At 40.6% G+C, this 18,751-nt stretch overlaps 1 protein-coding gene across 3 annotated transcripts in view; it reads left to right on the top strand.

Annotated features, from left to right (window-relative positions):
• PKP4 (plakophilin 4) overlaps nucleotides 1–18,751 on the top strand; it is an 84,534-nt gene that overhangs the window by 44,000 nt on the left and 21,783 nt on the right. The window contains exons 5-11 of one of the 3 annotated variants that reach the window (XM_074911411.1): nucleotides 2,646–2,777; nucleotides 2,931–3,121; nucleotides 3,772–4,330; nucleotides 7,186–7,377; nucleotides 8,936–9,074; nucleotides 11,288–11,420; nucleotides 14,546–14,759. In XM_074911411.1, the coding sequence (XP_074767512.1) occupies nucleotides 2,646–2,777; nucleotides 2,931–3,121; nucleotides 3,772–4,330; nucleotides 7,186–7,377; nucleotides 8,936–9,074; nucleotides 11,288–11,420; nucleotides 14,546–14,759 (1,560 nt within the window). Of the gene's footprint in view, nucleotides 1–2,645; nucleotides 2,778–2,930; nucleotides 3,122–3,771; nucleotides 4,331–7,185; nucleotides 7,378–8,857; nucleotides 9,079–11,287; nucleotides 11,421–14,545; nucleotides 14,760–18,751 lie in introns of all 3 variants that reach the window. The other 2 variants (XM_074911410.1, XM_074911409.1) reach the window with 2 other exon arrangements.

The raw sequence follows: 18,751 nt of genomic DNA, 5'->3' as shown, positions 1-18,751 counted from the left end.
GAGCTTTGTTTTGAAGAAGCATCACTAGATGATGCTTTACCAACTGCAATTGGTAAAATACGGACATTAAAGATGATTGAAAGGCTCCCTTAAATCACCTTTTTTTCCTCACTGCAGATAGTAGTTTTTATCAAAAACCATCAGTAGATGTTGTGATAAGATGTGACGGCAGCTGTAATTGCTTTTTGCATCAGTAGAATTATACACAATTTTTAACAGAAATATAAAATAGTGTTGTTTTGCAGATGCTTATAAATAGAATATTAGATCAGCAGCCATTTATAAAAAGGCTATTATTTTATTCAGGCCACTCTCCTCATGATTTATGGTAGCAGAGAGAGATAGAAAGACAACAATTCACTTTATTGTGCATTCTTGCCTTTGTTAGAGAGCCTAAACAATCTTTATTTTTTAGCATTGTGAAAGCATTTGCTTGGTGGCAAATGTGTGATGGAAGCGAGGTTTGGGTTCAGGCCTCTGTCTTTGGAACATCTGTACAGCACTGCACAATTGAACTTTATTCTTCCAATGTGTTTCTCCCAAAATTGATGATTTGTCAGTTTGACATTGACTTAGTATCATGTAAGATCAAGTAACTAAAATAACAGGGCCTTGTATTATTTAAACAAAAGATATATAAGATTAAAATATTGAAGTTGAATACAATTTTAATTTAGATGTCCCAGTCCCTGCAAGTATTTTATTCTAAAGAATATGTAGTACCCACTGGTGTCTGCTATGGCCTGTTACCAAGTTAATGTAACAGGAGCTGTGGAGGTGAGTTATTTCAGTGTTGGTTCTCTGTATCATTTATGGGCATATGGGTGGTTAAATTCATGGAAGTATAGTAACAGTTCTTATTAAGTCTTAATTAAATTTGGTCATGATGCTCGTATTCTAGTAAAAAATTAGCATCAAATTTTGCTAGTTGGTTTTGACCTAAGAAAGCACTACTGATAAATAACTGTGCTGACTGCCTGTAATTTCTAAAACATACTGATTTTTTAAATATTTTTTTTTAATCTGGTAGTTGACTAGTGTTCAAACATTCCTCATAATAGCAATTAATGAGTAACATTTTTAGTATGAATGTCAGTGAGACATTGGTATTTTGTGCACAGCTGTTGGTAAAAATTACGAGTACTTCTTTATAGCTTGATAGGTACAAGTACTCCATTTAAAATTTCTCTTTTGCAGTATACTGTAATAACAACTGTTATAAAGAATTTCCAATAGCTCATCTGTCAGGGTTTTCTGGTTTGTGTTTTGTTGGTTTTGTGGGGGATTTTTTTCTGTGAGTGCCACTAGATTTTATATCCGGGTATTCTTTGACAGTTTGACAGAGTTTTTGTTAGCTATTGCATAGAAATCATTTCAGCTCTTTCTTCTGTCTTCTCCTAGCATCTAATTTCTGCAAGCTCACAACAGTTTTGCCTCATTCTGTAACGTGCTGTTACATTCATTGTCAAGGAGCACTTAGCAGGCTTCTCTGTCCACAACTCACAACTTTTGACATGAAGCAGTCACAGAAGTTTTTACTAGACTGTCGCTTCTTAGCGTGTTCCTTTTGGTTTTCCCTCTAGGCTCACTCGTCTCTTTCTTCAGTGAGAATTTACATACCTGGGGTTACCTTTAAATGTAACCCCCATTTCCTACCCCCCTTCCTCATGCGAGGTTTAGTCTGGATATTAGGAACAGTTTCTTCCCCAGAAGGGTTGTCAAGCGCTGGAACAGGCTGCCCGGGGAAGCGGTGGAGTCCCCGTCCCTGGAGGTGTCTAAAAGACGTGTAGAGGTGGCACTCGGGGACGTGGTTTAGTGGTGGCCTGGGCAGTGCTGGGGTAACGGTTGGGCTCGGCCATGTGCAGGGTCATTCCAGCCTCAGTGGCTCTGTGATTCTATACTGCATCCCTGACACCTGTTCTGCACCCATAAGTGTAGCATGATGGCAATTGAATGCTTAATGTTTCTGTCAAAACAATTCTTGTTTTTTCTTGTTGTTTTGTGTCCTCACCTTTGTCCTTTTTTTCCAGATCTGTGTTTAACATTTTCCTTTCTTCATAATAGTGCTGTGATGTCTCCTTTGCTTTCTCTTGCATGTGATGACACTTTGCTGCCTGTAAAGTTCAGCTCATATTCTTAGAATTGAAGTTAGCTTAAGAATCCTTAAAAAGTAAACATCTGGGTGGTAGTATATGAAGTAAAAAATGTATAAAATTGGCAGCAGCTTCTGTTGATGGTACACAAAGAGGGACGAAATTCAACTCGGCCTTTTCCTTATGAAGCCCTTGAGGTTATAGGACCTTAAGACAAGTGGTAGCTGTCCTCTATGCACTACAACACAGCTGCACAATGTTCCTGCTCTGCAAAGTATACGTACTAGGTAATTATGATTTTTTTCATTAAAATAGGTTGGAATGTACATTTGAAAAACTAGATTGTAGAACTACATCAAAACTCCAGGAAACGAGATTGTCAGACATTAGTATTCACGTTATTTTCAAGTAGCTGGTCCTTGTCTACCAGTAGACCCTGTTTATGTTGAAAGGTCATTCTTCGTTAGTGTGTGTGAGAAAATAATTATGATTGAGTTTGCAGGAAACTTACATATGAAACATTGGGTTTATCTAATTAATTTGTTCTTTCAGATCCTCCGACCACCAGTGTAAATAAACCCCAAGTGTCAGAGAGTGTTCATACCAATGCCTATGACATTAGGACAGAACCAGAACAAGGGAACCTCTACTCACCCGAACAGACATCTCTCCATGAAAGTGAGGGTCTGTTGTGTGCATTTTAAATATTAGAATATCTTTCTGTATTGACTGTATAAAAATGTAATACAATTATGAATGCAACAAGTAACAAAATTATATAATATTTTTATGAAGTTGTTCGAAGCTTTTATTCTTATGCTGGCCTCATATCTACAGGGTCTGTAGGTAACTCAAGAAGTTCAACACAAATGAATTCTTACTCTGACAGTGGTTACCAGGAAGTAAGCAGTTTCCATAACAGCCAAAACTTGAGCAAATCAGAAAACAGACAGCAGCATTCCCTTATTGGAACCACTAATAACCATTTGGTGAGAAGCTCACGAGCTGAAGGGCAGACATCAGTCCAGGTATGCTCAGAGCAGTGCACTCCATCTCTGCCTGTACTCTGTCTGTAACGCAGTTTTAAAGACAGTAGTTGTATAGCTGGATCTACCTTTGTTTAGGTTAGAAGTAACATCATTAAATTACACTTTTATTTAACACCTTCACTGGTTAAAAAGCAGAAATGGCTTGCAGCAGACAGACTTGTTTGCTGAAATGAGCATGCATGTGATCTGGTTCAGGAAGATGGTATTTGTGTTCCTGTACCTTCTACTGTTTCTGGCTTTTCTCCTCTTTTTCATTAATCAGAATGACAGTGAGACACTAATTGACAAAACTTTATCAGCTTGTACTGGCACTCTTTGCATTACTGTTCCTGAATTTCCAAAGTGGTAGAGTAGTGAGGAAAGGAAGAGTAGGTGCATCTTGACATAGAAAGCCAAAAGGATGGGTTTTTAATGTTAAATTGCCATTTTGTATATTAAGATATATCAGTTAGAAAAAAGTTACAGGAAAACTTGAAGGAACTGTGTTTAGGGTAAAAGCTGCTCTTCAGCTGCTTTTATGTATTGTTAGATTGTGTACATTTCTTGTGGACTTCTCTGTCTTGCGAGAGAAGAGTATCCACTACATGGTCTAAATGATAAATCTAATAAATGTTTTTGGTTTTAAACAGCCTTCAGTAAATATTGGCACCAACCGAGTCATGAGACGCGTCAGCTCAGTCCCATCCAGAGCCCAGTCTCCCTCCTACATGGTCAGCACCAGCGTCTCCCCTTCCCGGGGCTCGCTGCGAACCTCTCTGGGCAGCGGGTACGGTTCCCCATCGGTGACGGAGCACAGGTCCCTTCCTTCCCACGCCTATTCCTCCACGACTCTGCCTGCCCAGCGCGCAGCCTCCCCGTACGCCGCGCAGAGACCCGCCTCCCCCACGGCCGTGCGGCGCGTCGGCTCCGTCACCTCCCGGCACACGGCGAATCCCAACGGCGGGACCTCCCAGTACCAAACATCAGCCAGACTGGGCTCGCCTCTCGCCCTTGCTGATGTACAAACCAGAGTAGCTTCTCCATCCCAAACTCAGCTGGGATCCTCTTCCCCGAAGCGTTCTGGCATGACGGCAGTTCCGCAGCATTTGGGAACAACTCTGCAGAGGACAATTCATGACATTGAACAGTACGGACAGCAGTATGATATATATGAGAGGATGGTCCCCCCGCGTCCCGATAGCCTTACAGGTTAGTAAAAAGGTAAAGACACAGCTTAAAATTCGGTACAAACCTACAGCTGTAGAAAACCTGTCATGCAGTAGTCATTCCATGTAGCGCTGAGACGCTGTTGTGGTGGATCTGTCAGATCAGTTGTGAATACTGATGTCAGATGCTGCCTATCGATCCTACCACAAGTTCCCGGTGAATACTGTCCTTCTCTTCAATTACTAGATTGATAGCCATGCATTAAGTTAAACCATATGTTTTGAGTAGCTGAGTGAAATTCTGAGTCCTCCAAGTCCCTCTGTCTTCACCACCTATAGATGTGTCATCTTAGCGATGACCTGTGAGATCCCCAAAGGTTTCCTTGCAGCTCTGTGATTCGGGGAGGGGAGGAATATTCAAATGCAGGATACAGTTGGTTACACATCACTACTTAGTTTTATCTTGAAGTTGTTCTGTGATCTCCATCTTTTCATTACCTTTTCATAGTTCACATAGCATATTCTATTGCTTTGGTAGCTGCTAAAGCTTTAGTACCTACAATGGTAATGCTAAAGGGTATTAATTTTATGAAATAGTATTTAAAATATCTTTTAAAACCAAAAATTGTGCTGGTTTTATGCCGTACTTGAATTTGTGGATGACTAAGCATTTAAAAATGTGTTTGCCTTGGGTATACCACTCATATGTTGCATACTTATTTGTTAACTTTTTTCTAACTCTGTTAATGATTTAAGATTTGATGTAGTGAGTAAATGTTGCAGATAAACTTTGCATATACTTCTAGGTAAGAAAGATGACAATTATGATAAGATTGATAAAGTTAAGTTAGCAGCCTAGGAAGGGAAGCATGAGGAATGCTGGGCTGAGACCAAGTGGGATGTGTGTGATTGCCACGCTTACTGTAGTACAATGGGAAGTATATTTAGTCATCTTTACTCTGAAGAATTTAATTAAAAGAACAAAACTGATGAAATCACAGAATCAATGAATTGCAAGACAGAAGGAACTGGAGTGAGTTCCAAAGGGGTGAAGGGGAGATTAGGCCATCCAATGCAGTAAAAAAAAGTCAGAGAGTGGAAGGGGACCCCATGGCAAGGTTAATCTCAGAGGCAGAAGGAGAAGTATTGTGTAATTGCTTCACAAGTAAAAATTCAAAAGACTGGAATGCAGATGTTAAAAATACAAGCTTTTAAAAATTAAAAATAATTTTGCTGGTAGTGTAGTATTCAAAAACCAAGGTGATGTAGGTGGTAAAAGTGTTATGTGGCAATTATATAGTATATAAGTAAACTAAGTTTGAAAATAAATATGGGTTTGGCTTACAGTTTATTAGACATGGGCATCTGAGGCTTGTTTAGCACTCAACTAGCTAACTGTTCAGCCAGGGAGCCTGTCAGAGTGTGTAAGGCAGTGAAACAGGTGATAGGGAAGTGTGGGAGATGAGAGGGGAGTACTGAAATACAGCAGTTCTGACATGCTTCCAGAAGAATGGTTTTGAGAGTAGGGGTAGGGGAGAAGCTGATGAGTGCAGAAGAGATTTTTCCGTTGGCTTTGCATCCTGTTAGTTGCAAAAGCTCTGTACCTCACTTGTAAGAGCAGGACAGAAGCTGACAAAACTCAAGTTGGAAATGGTGAACTCTCAGAATTAACTGATTTCTAACTATTTTCCCACTACCCAGATTAGTATATTAGTGCTTCTCTGTAGACTCTGGAAGTCTAATTTATCAAAGAGGGGAACTAGGATGCTTTAAATGAAAGCATTAAAAATAGCTGATAGGGTTGGTGGAGGGTAGCTAGTTAGCACGCCGCCAATACCAGGACATGAAGTATGCGCAAAGCGCGCGTTAGATAGTCGGTGGGAGGGTGGTGCTACACGTCAAAAAGTGTTCCAGGGCTGAAAATGAAGAAATACAGGATTAAGATTATACCACTGACCTAATCAGGATGGCAACAGTGAACATAAGTGGAGATCGTCTGTTAAGTCAGTTAGCAACACAGCAAAGGGAAAGATACATCCGTGCTGGTGACGGAAGTACAGCAATGCACTGCAAGGCGGGGAAGAGTTGTACGCAACGTGACAGAAGTTTTCATGGAGCAGACAGAGGGGGAACCTGCACAGGAGAAGCAGGTCTGACCTGGTGCAGTGCTGTTCAAAATGCTGTTGCTGAAAAGCTGTTCTGCACCTCTGCCTGTAATGTGCTTGGATCTAGCGCTGCAGAAGTGGTAGCAGGAGGTCCACTGCCGAGGAGTGAAGTTAAACGAGGCAGAGATCTGGTACAGGGAACTCGAGGGACAGCTGAAAGGCTGCGTGAAAAAAGATTCTCCTACAGCTGCAGCATAGCTATATATATATATATATATACGCACACACCCATCATGGGCTATTTAAACCTTCATAACGACTTTTCTCCACATGCTTATATCTCTGCTGCCACTACCAAGAAGACTTTTGCTCTTACTGCTACATATTGTCTCACTTTGAGGTTTATGGCCCCCTTTAGGCTGTGCCCTATTTCACAGCTGGATTTCTGTCAGTTCACAGCTTACCTTCTCGTGGCTGAATCTGTGAACTGCACATGCTGACTTAGCTTTTACTCTGTATGTTTTAGACTTTCAACTATCAATGCTGCCAAAAAAATTGAGTTGGAAAACTAAAGTTGTCACTGTATGGACAAAACTTTTCATCAAAGAAATGCTACTTCGTCAGTGAATCTTCTAGTATGGATCATTTAATAATGGCTTAATGGATAAATCTTTATAACTGTAGATATAACTAACACCTTTTCTTGGCTGAAAGAAGACAGATTCAAGCATGAGAGCTCTACTGTTTTTAATCGCTATAGGCCATGTACCTACTTCCCTCTTCTTGGTTCTAGGCCTGAGGAGTTCATACGCTAGTCAGCACAGCCAGCTGGGACAAGAGCTGCGATCAGCTGTCTCTCCTGACTTGCACATCACCCCCATCTATGAGGGCAGAACCTACTACAGCCCGGTGTACCGCAGCCCAAACCACGGGACGGTGGAGCTCCACCAGGGATCCCAGTCAGTGCTGTACCGGACAGGCTCAGGTGGGCAGCGGGCTCCTGCACCCACCGCTCACACCTCGTGTACTCGCCAGAGTTCTTCTGGGACCTGCGGCATAGATGAGATTCGTAATGCCGGTTTAAACAGAAAAACTAGATGCTATAAATTAACAGAGATAGAAACTAGGTTTGAAGGGCTTAAAATAGCCAGCAGGAAATGCTCAGGGTTATGTATCAGTGTCAGCTTAGGGTCAGAGTATTGTCTGTTTGGTATCACACGCTCAGGTACATCACAGCAAAGTGTCTTTTGTGACATAAAAAATGTATTGCTTCGTCTTGCATTCTCTGTGCATCATTCTCTTACAAATTGAGTTTGTTCATATTTTTTTATTCATCAGTACAGTAAAATGATAGCTTGAGCACTTAAATTACCTACAGCTTTCACAGTAACAATACTGGGTTTACCCAACTTCTCAGCGAACAATAATGTTCAAATACTATATCTGAAGATTGTGTGTGGAGACTGAAATATATCTATAGGATTTCATAGGATTCCAACTATTATGAAGTGCATAGGCACTAGATTTGTATTAGAACTGATTTTCTGTAAAGAGAAATGTAACACATATCGCAGTGCAATTTGTTCTGTAAGGCTGATTATTAATTTGTGTAGTGGAGTAATTTGCAAAAACTCTCAAAGTATTAGAGTGATTTAACTAAGTAACTGTAGAAATATTTACAGAGAAGTGTCCAATTTGTGTGTCATGTTTTCACACAATTGAAAATTGCTTTTTAATATTTTTTAATGTAACTGAAATACTAAGCATGTGGAATGCTTAAGGAGGCAGCAGTTTTTGCAATTCTCTCTTCTGCAACCCAGAGTAAACAAATTAAGTTTGTCAGGATGTGCCAGTGGGGGAAACACAACTAGAGATCGGAATTCTCTGTTCACTTGTCTACCTAATATCACTTACCTTGAAGAACTAAAGCTACCACAGCAGCTCTGTGAAGTCAGAGATGCATGTTCCTGGTTTTGAAAGGATCAGCTTAAACTTTGAAATCATCCTCTTGTTAGCTTTTTGTCAGGGAAAATGTGCATGAAATTGCTAAAAGGAAAATACCATATAAATTTTTGTTTACTTATTTTTCCTTTTTGGTACAGTTGGCAAATGACACTGCTGTTAGTAACTGAATTTTATTATAAACCTTGAAAGCACTCTGCATCCCGATTTCTGCGTGATGGCCCAAGATGCATTTCTTTCTTTCAATACCTGTTGAGGCCAGCTGAGGTGTAAGCCCCATTCCCCCAAACCGTTAGTTCTGTAACTAACCCCTCTGTCTTCCCCGGGACACTAAGTAATTGCTCCCTTCAGTCTGGTGATAACTTTCAACACTGAGCATGGTATGTGTTTTTAAGACTGGTTTTAGCCGGGGTGGTTTTTGCTTGCTCTTGGAACCACGTATTGCCTCTTCTCTTCAATAGCCATTTGTTACCTAGTTTGTTTTAATACTGATTTTATTCTAGGAGTCGGCAACCTGCAAAGATCATCCAGTCAGCGAAGCACACTCACATACCAAAGAAATAATTACGCTCTGAACACAGCAGGTCCCTACGCGGAGCCCTACCGGTCGGTGCAGTACCGGCTGTCAGAGTCCAGCTACAGCCGGCTGCAGCACGCGGCGCCCGCCGAGGACGGGACCACGCGCTCTCCGTCCATTGACAGCATCCAGAAAGACCCCAGGCAAGTCCCCTTGTGCCTTCAAGAATCAGACGTATTTGCTGCAGTAAGATCTTTAATACATTCCTTGAATGAATATGGTGCTCTGTGGTGCTTATTCCAGATTTGTATTGTTTAAACAACCATGACTCATTAAGACCTACACCTCTATAGCCGAAGTAATAAACACAGTCTACTTGTTACAGGAAGAGCAACTTTGATGCATTTAGTTACTATTACATTTTCCTTCCATGTTTATTTTCACATAGAAGGTATTATAGGAAATAATTACAACTTTGATGAGAACTGACTGGATTATTCCAAATATCTGTGAGTAACTCTACAGAGCAACCTATAATATTGCAGTGTTTTCTCTTTATGGGAATGGGATTCAGGGTTTGAAAATCAGAAAGTACATACCTAATGTATTTGAATGAATTTTACATGAGCAGCCTGCTTAAATTTCAAAACAATATAAGTTTAAAAATTATATATAAATGTACCATTTTGAAGGCAAATACACATTCGTATTTCTAAAATACTGTTGTTGAATGTTGTAAATGTATGTACACAGTTTGGGCATGTGACAAGTGTAATATCATTTTTATTAGAGATGTTATTCATTAAAACCTTGTGTTTTAAAATGGGAGTATCAAAGCCCAGCCCATGCAAAGCTTGGAGGGATTTATGGTGGTGTTTATCCTCTGTGTGGGTGTGTGATTGCTGGAACCTCCAGCCTGCCTCAGACTGCCAGCCCAGCGCGGCAGCTGTGGTCAGACCAGTCTTGCACAGAGAACCTTAAGGTTTCCTGCCTTACAGAAGGCTCGCAGTGTGACTCAGGTATGTTCTAGTTTGGCCCTATCCTTCAGTCTCTTAATAGATTTTGTTGTTCTGTTTATTAGTGGAAATCAACGTTTCTTTTTTTAAGAGATATTGGGAGACTGGATCAATTCAGTTTAACTGAATGGTACATCCACCCAAACAATGTTAATAGGGAGCCTTACCTCCAAGTACTAATGCTTGCTGGCTGCCTGCTGCTGCCAGCCTGGTCTGGCACGGCTTGCTTATAATAGGGGTGCTTCACATTCATAACAAGGAACTTCAAAGAAATTCTGACTCAGTTTTCATTGCTGATACACCTTCTTATCTTGTAATTTCACGGCGGGATAGCTTTTACCTTACATTTTAATGTTTTAGTTCCTGATGTGCATGTTGTGCTATTGCAGCGGCCAGGTGAGTGTGTTACTGCAGCCTCAGACTGGGCTATTTGAAAGCTTCACTCTAAAATAAGAGTGAGGAAGCATGCAGAAATCTGCTCGCTTTATGAGAAAGGCAGTTTTCCCTAGGGTCTTCCTGTCGTTGGCATGGAGAACTAAACCGCGATGTTGTTGAGCAGTTGAAAGTAGGCCCATAACTGAACTGAACTGAATCACCTGGCCGGTGACTGAAGGGATCCTGGGGAGACCCGACTGGCCAGGTGAGCATTAGCCTTTGAAGAGGCCCCCAGATGCTCTTCTTTAAATTTACTTGGATTTTTGAGCATGGGAAAACTTTAATTCTACTTCTCCCACCACCACCATCTTCCTTTACAGAAGGAAAATAGCCCAGTAAATACTAATGAGTATATTTCTAAATCTGTGAATTGGGCATGGGTATGTTTAATGACTTTTCCAGGATTCGTCTGCACAAAATAATTTTATTTAATGAAGGAGACCTGATTTTAATGATTTTAAGTTTACAGTCCCTGAATAACTCAAATTATGCAAACTTCCTACATCTGATCATGATGATGAAATTTCAGGCTGTGCAGCTTTGTTGAAGTATAATTAACTTCAGGCTAGGAAGAACATTGAGCACTGAAAAAAAAAAAAAGTTGTGTGGAAGAGATGCCCCTGAGCAGCTTTGATAAGCGGGCGTCTGTTGCATTATGTATTTATGTTTGGGGAGATTTATGTAGGTTGTAGTGTTTGAGTTGATATAATTTTACTAGGTAGATATTTGAGTGGTCAGCGACAAGCAAACTAAGACCATAAGGATATAAAGTCCCTTTTCCAATGGGAAGACTAAAAGGTGATGTGACTCGATTACTCTAATATGCCCGTTTTTCCTCCTAGTCCTGATACTCCAGAACAAACAAGAATTGTTGAAAAACACTTAAGATGCTCTAGTAATTCTACTTATCAAACAAACATACGTTTATAACTAATGCCTTCTCTGAATGTGTTTGTCTAACGAAGGGAGTTTGCGTGGCGCGACCCAGAACTGCCCGAGGTCATTCACATGCTGCAGCACCAGTTCCCGTCAGTGCAGGCGAATGCCGCTGCCTACCTTCAGCACCTGTGCTTCGGAGACAACAAAGTCAAAACCGAGGTACTCTGCTCGCTGCCGCGCTGCTCCTGGGGAGCCTGTAAAAGGGAAAACAGGCCGCTCGCCTCTTTGGGGGGTTTCCATCATAACGCAGTGGTTTGGACCCTTCTGTGTTTCTGTTTGTACTAGATGTATGGTAATACTGAATGACCTCGGGGTGTGTCATTACACACACACAGATTTGTCCTGTCATAAGGGGATGCATGGAAATTGTATAAAAATATTTTGCGTTCACGTTGTGTAATCCAGCAGCACTGTAAGGTATGTTTACCGGAGCCTGGTTTTGTGTCATCTGTTGATGACTGGAAACTAAGAACAACAACTCTGGAAGGCCTTCCCCTGGTTTTGATCAAGCTGTTTTAAGGCATCGTAGGGAACAAGTGAGCTGTCAGCAAAGCGAAGAAAATGAAATATATAGAGAATAGTATTTGTGTCAATGTGATGTGGAGGGAGGATACGTCTGAGTGAAAATTCAGATTACTGCTGAAATGTCTAGAAACTGCTTGCATTTGAAGAGCTGCTCTTTTTGCAGAGCGGCTATGAGCTATTGATCCGAAGGAATTTTCTTTTTCGTTCAAGTGTGTGTTACCTGTTATTTTCAGTATAAATATTACTTACGTTAGCAAACGGGTGCAACTTTTATAAGAAGATAGCCCAACATAACTCACTGTTGCTGGAAGGCAGATGAAAAGATGGTGGTGGTTTTGATGTTCTGTAAAGATCGCAGCGATAATCAGATGTAGACAGATTTATAAGGTAGTCTGGCTGTTTTAGAAGGGATATGACAGCTTATTTAGGAATTCTTGGGGTATTATTTGTCTGCACATGTTCATCTACAGGAGATTTTGTGTTTCTTTGCTCTTTCCATTTTCATTATTACAGATACTTTTTTTTTAAATTAGGGAACATCTGCTTTAATTTTTTTCAAAAGTACACAAAACTAGAAGAAATATGCCAGAGTTTAAGCAGAATTTGAATGTGGTGGTAACTTGTATGTCACACATGAAGCGGTGTCTCAACGGTTTACCCTGCTTAGCATTAGACACATTTGATATGTTTTTGAATCAGTTTAGGTATAAAGGATTACAGACATATTATATGGTACAATCAGGCTCATAAAACCTTATCCAAAGAAAAAGGTTGTCTTTTTGATTTAGGGGACAAGATGATTTACAGTAGTCAGAGACACAACTGTAAATGTAGCCACTTAGTGTGTGGAATTTTGGAACAGAAAATTTCTCCTTTTCAAACCGAGAAGATTTATGTACTGGCAGTTATCTCTTTTGAGTGGGAATAATCATGTGTTAGAAATTCTTAGAATCCTGTGACAGAAAGAATGCGATTGTCTGGCTTCTAGGAGAAGAGGCTGTCCCGTGCCTTTGGGGCAGGCGGCCGGCCGTGCTTCCGAGGAGCTGCCCCCCGTGGGGAGGGGAGGCAGCACCCCCTCACACGTTTGGGAACCCTGATGGTGTCTGTGGCGCTTCATCTTCCCTTCAGAGCACCACCAGGAACTATTTGGAGTGGGAAAGGGTCATAAATATTTTAAGGCTCTACTGAATCTGGCACTACTTGAGGACTGCTTTTGTATTTTCTTTCATTATTTAAACGTATTGTTTTATTGCTGCGGTAAAGAACGGATTCATTTGCTAGACTCTGAAGGGTATTAAAAACTTGGCAAAGTGAACTAGAATGCGTGGCTAAAACCTGATGGTGAGTGTAAGAAACCCCTCCTTGCCGGGGGAATCCTACTGCTGAGATTAGCTATGAAACTGCAGAGTGATAACTTACACTTCCATGTAAGCCGTATCTATCTGTAAATACACACAGTACTGATGCATCGGTTCGGTCATGTAGCCTTCTACAAGAATTCGGATTTTCTTTTTTTATTTTAGTAACTGAAATGCCCATTCAAACTAGCAACAGCTGCTACCTTTTAAAATAATTGCTCAGCAAAATACAAATCTTAAGAATGGATTTCTACTCCAGTTTTATTTTGAGTTGTATACACAAAAACTGTATCTCATCCAGTTTTGAGTACAGATTGAAAAAAGCTGTTTTGTTCTTCATAACTTGTATCTGTGAGTGGATGTGTAGATGTAGTGTTTTTGCTGTCCTGACGTACAAGAGGGAGGAGATTTAACTGAAAAGTATGAATTGTTATTTGTTGCTTCATTATTTAGTAACAGAAATAAGAATTGTTTGCCTTGAAAAAAATAACTTTAGGTTTTTTTTATAGCACCCTGCAGTATATGCTTACTCAGTGTAGTCTGTATCAAATAAATAAGCTTTAGGTGAGAGTTTCAAAGAGATCCTTGCCAACTTCATTAGGCATATTCTATGGATAGTACACCAATCTTGTATTGCAAAATAGCTCACATTTTTTAAAACAGTTCATAAAGAATATTGTGATAGCCTTTTGATGGTGATTTTTAATTTAAAATTGATGCTAGTCTTGTAGTACTACTTAGTAATGTCTTTAAAATACTTTTTATTTAGTGAATATTACAGAATTCTAAAATACTTTAATCTGTATTTCTGCAGGTTATTTTGAACAAAGCACTACAGGGAAATGAGATCTCAAAACACAATGTTAATTTTTTTTAAAAAACACATAAGAAATAATTAATGCAGCTAACCTGCTTAAGACAAACAATGTAAAAATTTCTTTTTGCTTTATGAAATTTGTGCAGAGTAGACCTTCCTCTTAAAAAGAGCTTCAGATATGCCAACAAGACTGGATATATGCTATTTTGAACTGATTTGTGCATGTAGCAAAGTGTAAAATTTGCTGTTTAAATCTTTGCAACTTCTTTCTGTCTAATACTCCCTAAAAAGATATGCTGCGGTCTAGGAAATTACTTTAAAAGCTTCATTACTGGGAAACAAAACTTTAGCAGCAACAGTTCTTCTCTGAGCACAGCAAATGACTGAAAATGTCCATCAGCCTTTTCAGCAAGGTTGTGAGTGGTTCAGAGGAATTTTCAGTACAGGGTAATGAGAAAGTTATTAGGATTTACTAAAATATTTCTTCTTGAAGTAGAATGGAATGTACTGGTTTAAAACTTGTAGAGCCACTTGTAGGTGGGTGACCTCGGTGGGTGCTGATGCTCCACTGTTCTGTTTTCCAGGTGTGTAGGCTGGGAGGAATCAAGCACCTGGTTGATCTCTTGGATCACAGGGTCCTGGAAGTTCAGAAGAACGCGTGCGGTGCACTGAGAAACCTTGTTTATGGGAAATCTACTGATGAAAACAAAATAGCAATGAAGAATGTTGGTGGGATACTTGCCCTTTTACGGTTGTTGAGAAAATCTGTTGATGCTGAAGTAAAAGAGCTTGTAACAGGTAAGTTTTGCATAGAAACAAGCAGGGAACTTTAACACAAGACTAGACTGATAAGTGACTGGAATTGAGTGTATCAGCTGGATTTTTATTTGTGCGTTGGTATTTCTGGTGAATACAAAATCCCTTATTTTGGTTACAGACAGTTAAAGTATTAGCACAGAAGTAGAGATTCACTGGAAGAAGTGAATCTTGGGGTAGTTGCACTGAAGCTCCACTTGGAGTAAATTTCCCCCCCTATGATTCTCCTACACACACGGCTAGGTCTTGGGTAGGTGTTTCTTTATTGGCTCTTAGCATTTATTACAGGCTTTTTTTTTATCATGTGCTGAGAACAGTTTTAAGTAAGATCTTGCAGAATTTGTAAGATGGTCTCAAACTGTGCAGATGTGGGTTAAAGTGCAGACAGAAAATTGCAAGTATGCAAATTGCAGAAGCATGTCAGTGCCTGGCCTGCTAGCAGAGTCCTGGCAAGTGACTCTGTCCACACTCCTGGTTTCTCAAGTACAAGGTAGCAGATTTAGCTTATAACCCATGGACCTACTTGGCACTTGGTGCAGACACAAAGTACAGAAATAAGAAATGATTTGCAGTTCTAACGCGTGAAAGAACTCCATTTCCATCAAAACGAGGTGGATTTGCTGGGTGCTGCATACATCTTCTATCTCTTAATATGGGAGCGATTTGTTTACAAAGGTTTTAGGGGATTGAAAAATATGAGAGGATAGAAAAAAGCAGGATTTTCACTTCCTTTAGATAGTTCCTCTTTCAAATTTTAGTAGCTCCCTCATTTGATTTTGTTAAGCTTAACTACTGACCTTCTAAGCAAAGACGCACAACAGCGCTCTAGGTAGAAGTAACAGAGGTGTCCTGCTGGGAGACTTTCCAAGTTATTTCCTTGTTTAAAGAAGCTGTTACGCAGAGAAAGGACTGTACAGAATGTATCCAGAGCATTTCAGTTCACATGTAGGCTATTTTTCTTAAGTATTTTCCACATAAGCAAGCATTAAGATAACCTGCAGCTTTCCTGTCCTCTAGAAGGATACAGTTTTTTCCTTAAATCATGTAAATGGAATACTTGAAACTAGAATTACTCATTAGCTGCTGTGTCTGTTTTATGCATCTAAATTACTTGTGCTTTGAAGATGTTAGGGGTAACTCCACAGATGAAGCCAAAGTCAAGTTCTTCAGTATAGGAGGTATTTAGTCACTATTAAAAAAACAAACCTCCATGGTTATCTTTCAAAAGGTACAGCACATCATCTGTATGTAAAAAGATTTTTCAAATAAATATGGTGTTTAATTTTAATTATAATTAAATATGACTACTTCAGGAAAATTGACACTTTTTATCACACATATTTTAATATTTGTTAATGAGATACAACAAAATGGAAAGTTTTGACCTGATTGTTGTTGGGTTAAACCTATGGCATTGACTTCTGCTAGAGTCAGACCAATGCTGAACGCTTGAGAAGAAACCCCAGCAGACTTCAGAGCTTAGGCATTTTCAAATGCTTTCTATAAATAGCAATATAAAGAAAAGAAGTTGGAAAAGATCCAATAGTTATTTGTTTAATAATTAAAAGCCTCCACCTATGTCAGAACTAAAACTGGCCAGCCACACCCAGTTTACTGTGTTCCCAGATTAACATAATGTAAGTACAGAGAAATTAGTATCAATCTGCACCACTGGAAACACTGTCTGTCTGATTTCCAGTGTAGAATTAGCACTGTTCATTACGGCCCTACTCTATTCATGGTTTCCTATATTTCATCCATCATACCCTGGATTTCCCAGTGTAACATTTCTTAGTGAAGTACAATGTTTTCCTTTTTCCTCAGGGTGGTCTTTCTTCCTTACTAAATGAATTATACTTTCATTATTAGCAGTACCAATTCCCTTTGAAAGACAACAGGTGTATCTGGGGTCATGGCAAGTGAAATTCATCCAGTTTACATTAATACGCAGTTGAACAGATGAAAACTTCATTATCACGGTTAAGTGAAATGAGAATAACAGACTTCTTGCCATCTGTATAGGTATTTTTCATGTGAATTCATTTATATAAAACTTGTGAGGAATTCTTTAGTCAAAAGCAGTCTTTTAACCTCAGAAATTATTTGGGAACATGTCCTAAAGATTAACTATGACAAGTTTGAAAAGCTGGTGTACTGGGGGAGGGTTTAATTGCACAAACATGTTTTAGAGGAATTAGACTGTAGGAATACTGGGGTCTGTATGTAATGAACAGTAACTGAAATGACAAGATTGAAATGCACAGAGATAAAGAAGTGGGAACTGAATAGAAACTTACATTAAAAATACAGAAAGCGTAATTGCAAAACCTCAAAAAAATGTTTTAAGAGGGAAGCAAGTTATCTTTTTAATGGCTATAGATTATTCAGAAAATAAAATGTGCAAAGTCAGTTTTCATAGTCATTATGTGAAAATGAAGTAATACTTTTTTTTAAGTCTTCAAAAGTTGGAATGCATTGGAAGAGGATGACTCCTGACTGAGCTTCTCCAGCTGCGTGTGGTCTCCATCGCTGCCGACCCGTGGCAGCCCCTGTGCTGGCCTGTGCTCTGCTCTCAGAGCCCTTAGCAGGGAAACCACTCTTTTTTTTTTTTTTTTTCAGTAACTGCAGCTCATTTCATTAGATTTCAGCAGCAGCACTTCCTGGAGGCCTCTGGCTCTCCCACTCCAGCACGGGTCAGGCAGCAGAAGCGTTGCTGGGCCTCGCTGTGTCCCAGAGCCCCGTTCCTGAGCGGGTGGTGCGAGGGGAGCGCAGGGTCAGTGCTGCCTGCGCCGCCAGCACACCTGGGATCAGGCTCTGCACGTCAGGGTCTCTGGGAAGGCTTACACAGCAGAGACTGTCTGTGAGGGAGAAATCAAAACACGCCTGTTCTTGACCCCAGGTGCAGTTTCTAACAATTGAGTCTACTTTCAAGAGACCCTCAGAAGCAGCCCTTTCCTATGTTAACATGTAAGAACCATTGGTGTGCTGCAAGTTTTCCAGAGAAGGCAAGTCAGAGGCCTGCCTTAACAGAGGAGCTCCTCGATTCCCCTCAGATGTTCAGGGCAAACCCTGCCCTCCCTCCAGGAGGACCTGGGGCCCTCCTTGGAGCAGCCAGGTCCTCTCAGGCTCCTCCTGTCCCAAGAGAGTGACAGTGCTGAGCCTGGGGGAGCTGCACGGTTTTAGAGCTGGGAGGAAGGAGGAGTGAGCACGGATTCCAGCAACGGTTAATCACTAGTGTAGCTGTACCCTACAGCTCTGCCCTGAAATGGGGAAGGGGCCCCTGCTGATGGTTGTGGCAGTTCTTCATAGGTTTTTTTCCTCAAATTCGTACCACCTCAGCCAGTTCAGCTGAGAAAGGCTGTTCTCTGTCCCGCAGCACAATCTTCTGTGCACACAGTGCTGTCCTTGTGAGGGGCTGCCTTCTTGCAGCAGGTGACACCATGCATTGTTGCTTGTGTATTTTTGGAGGAAGGACACAGCATTCTGCAGTTCCAGGCAGCCTGAGGTAACTCCCAGAAAGGTACAGAAGTTGCTGTCAGACCCACACAGTTTTGCAAACAAAGCATTCTGTGAAATGGGTATAGTTTCTTTTCACAACTTCCATGTTACTGTCATATTTACCTCAGTGCTGCTCTGTACGAGTGCTTTGTGATCAGCTGTGTAAAACCTGCAGAGGCAGGAGGTGATTATCCATGTTCAGCAGGGACCCCCAGGCTGGTGCAGCAGCTGAAGGACTCTTAATTAACCCGTTCGGGTATGTAATGCACAGTACACTGTGTGCTTTGCTGTTAGTTCTCGGCTGACGCCGCCATTTTAAAGTCCATGACAGAGCGCTGTGCTTGTGCTGTTACAGCGTTTCCCGTACCTTAGTGCAGGAGATGAAGCTTACTGCATTCATCTGTCAGTGGAGTTTTAAATATAATTTAGTGTAATTATGTAGAAGGCCGTCAGTTTGAATGCTTGAATATGCTGCT

This window comes from Athene noctua, chromosome 7, assembly GCF_965140245.1.
Source record: "Athene noctua chromosome 7, bAthNoc1.hap1.1, whole genome shotgun sequence".
In the NCBI taxonomy this organism is placed as follows: Eukaryota; Metazoa; Chordata; class Aves; order Strigiformes; family Strigidae; genus Athene; species Athene noctua.
The sequence above is the reverse complement of the archived record's forward strand: the minus strand, read 5'-3'. Positions and strand labels throughout refer to the sequence as shown.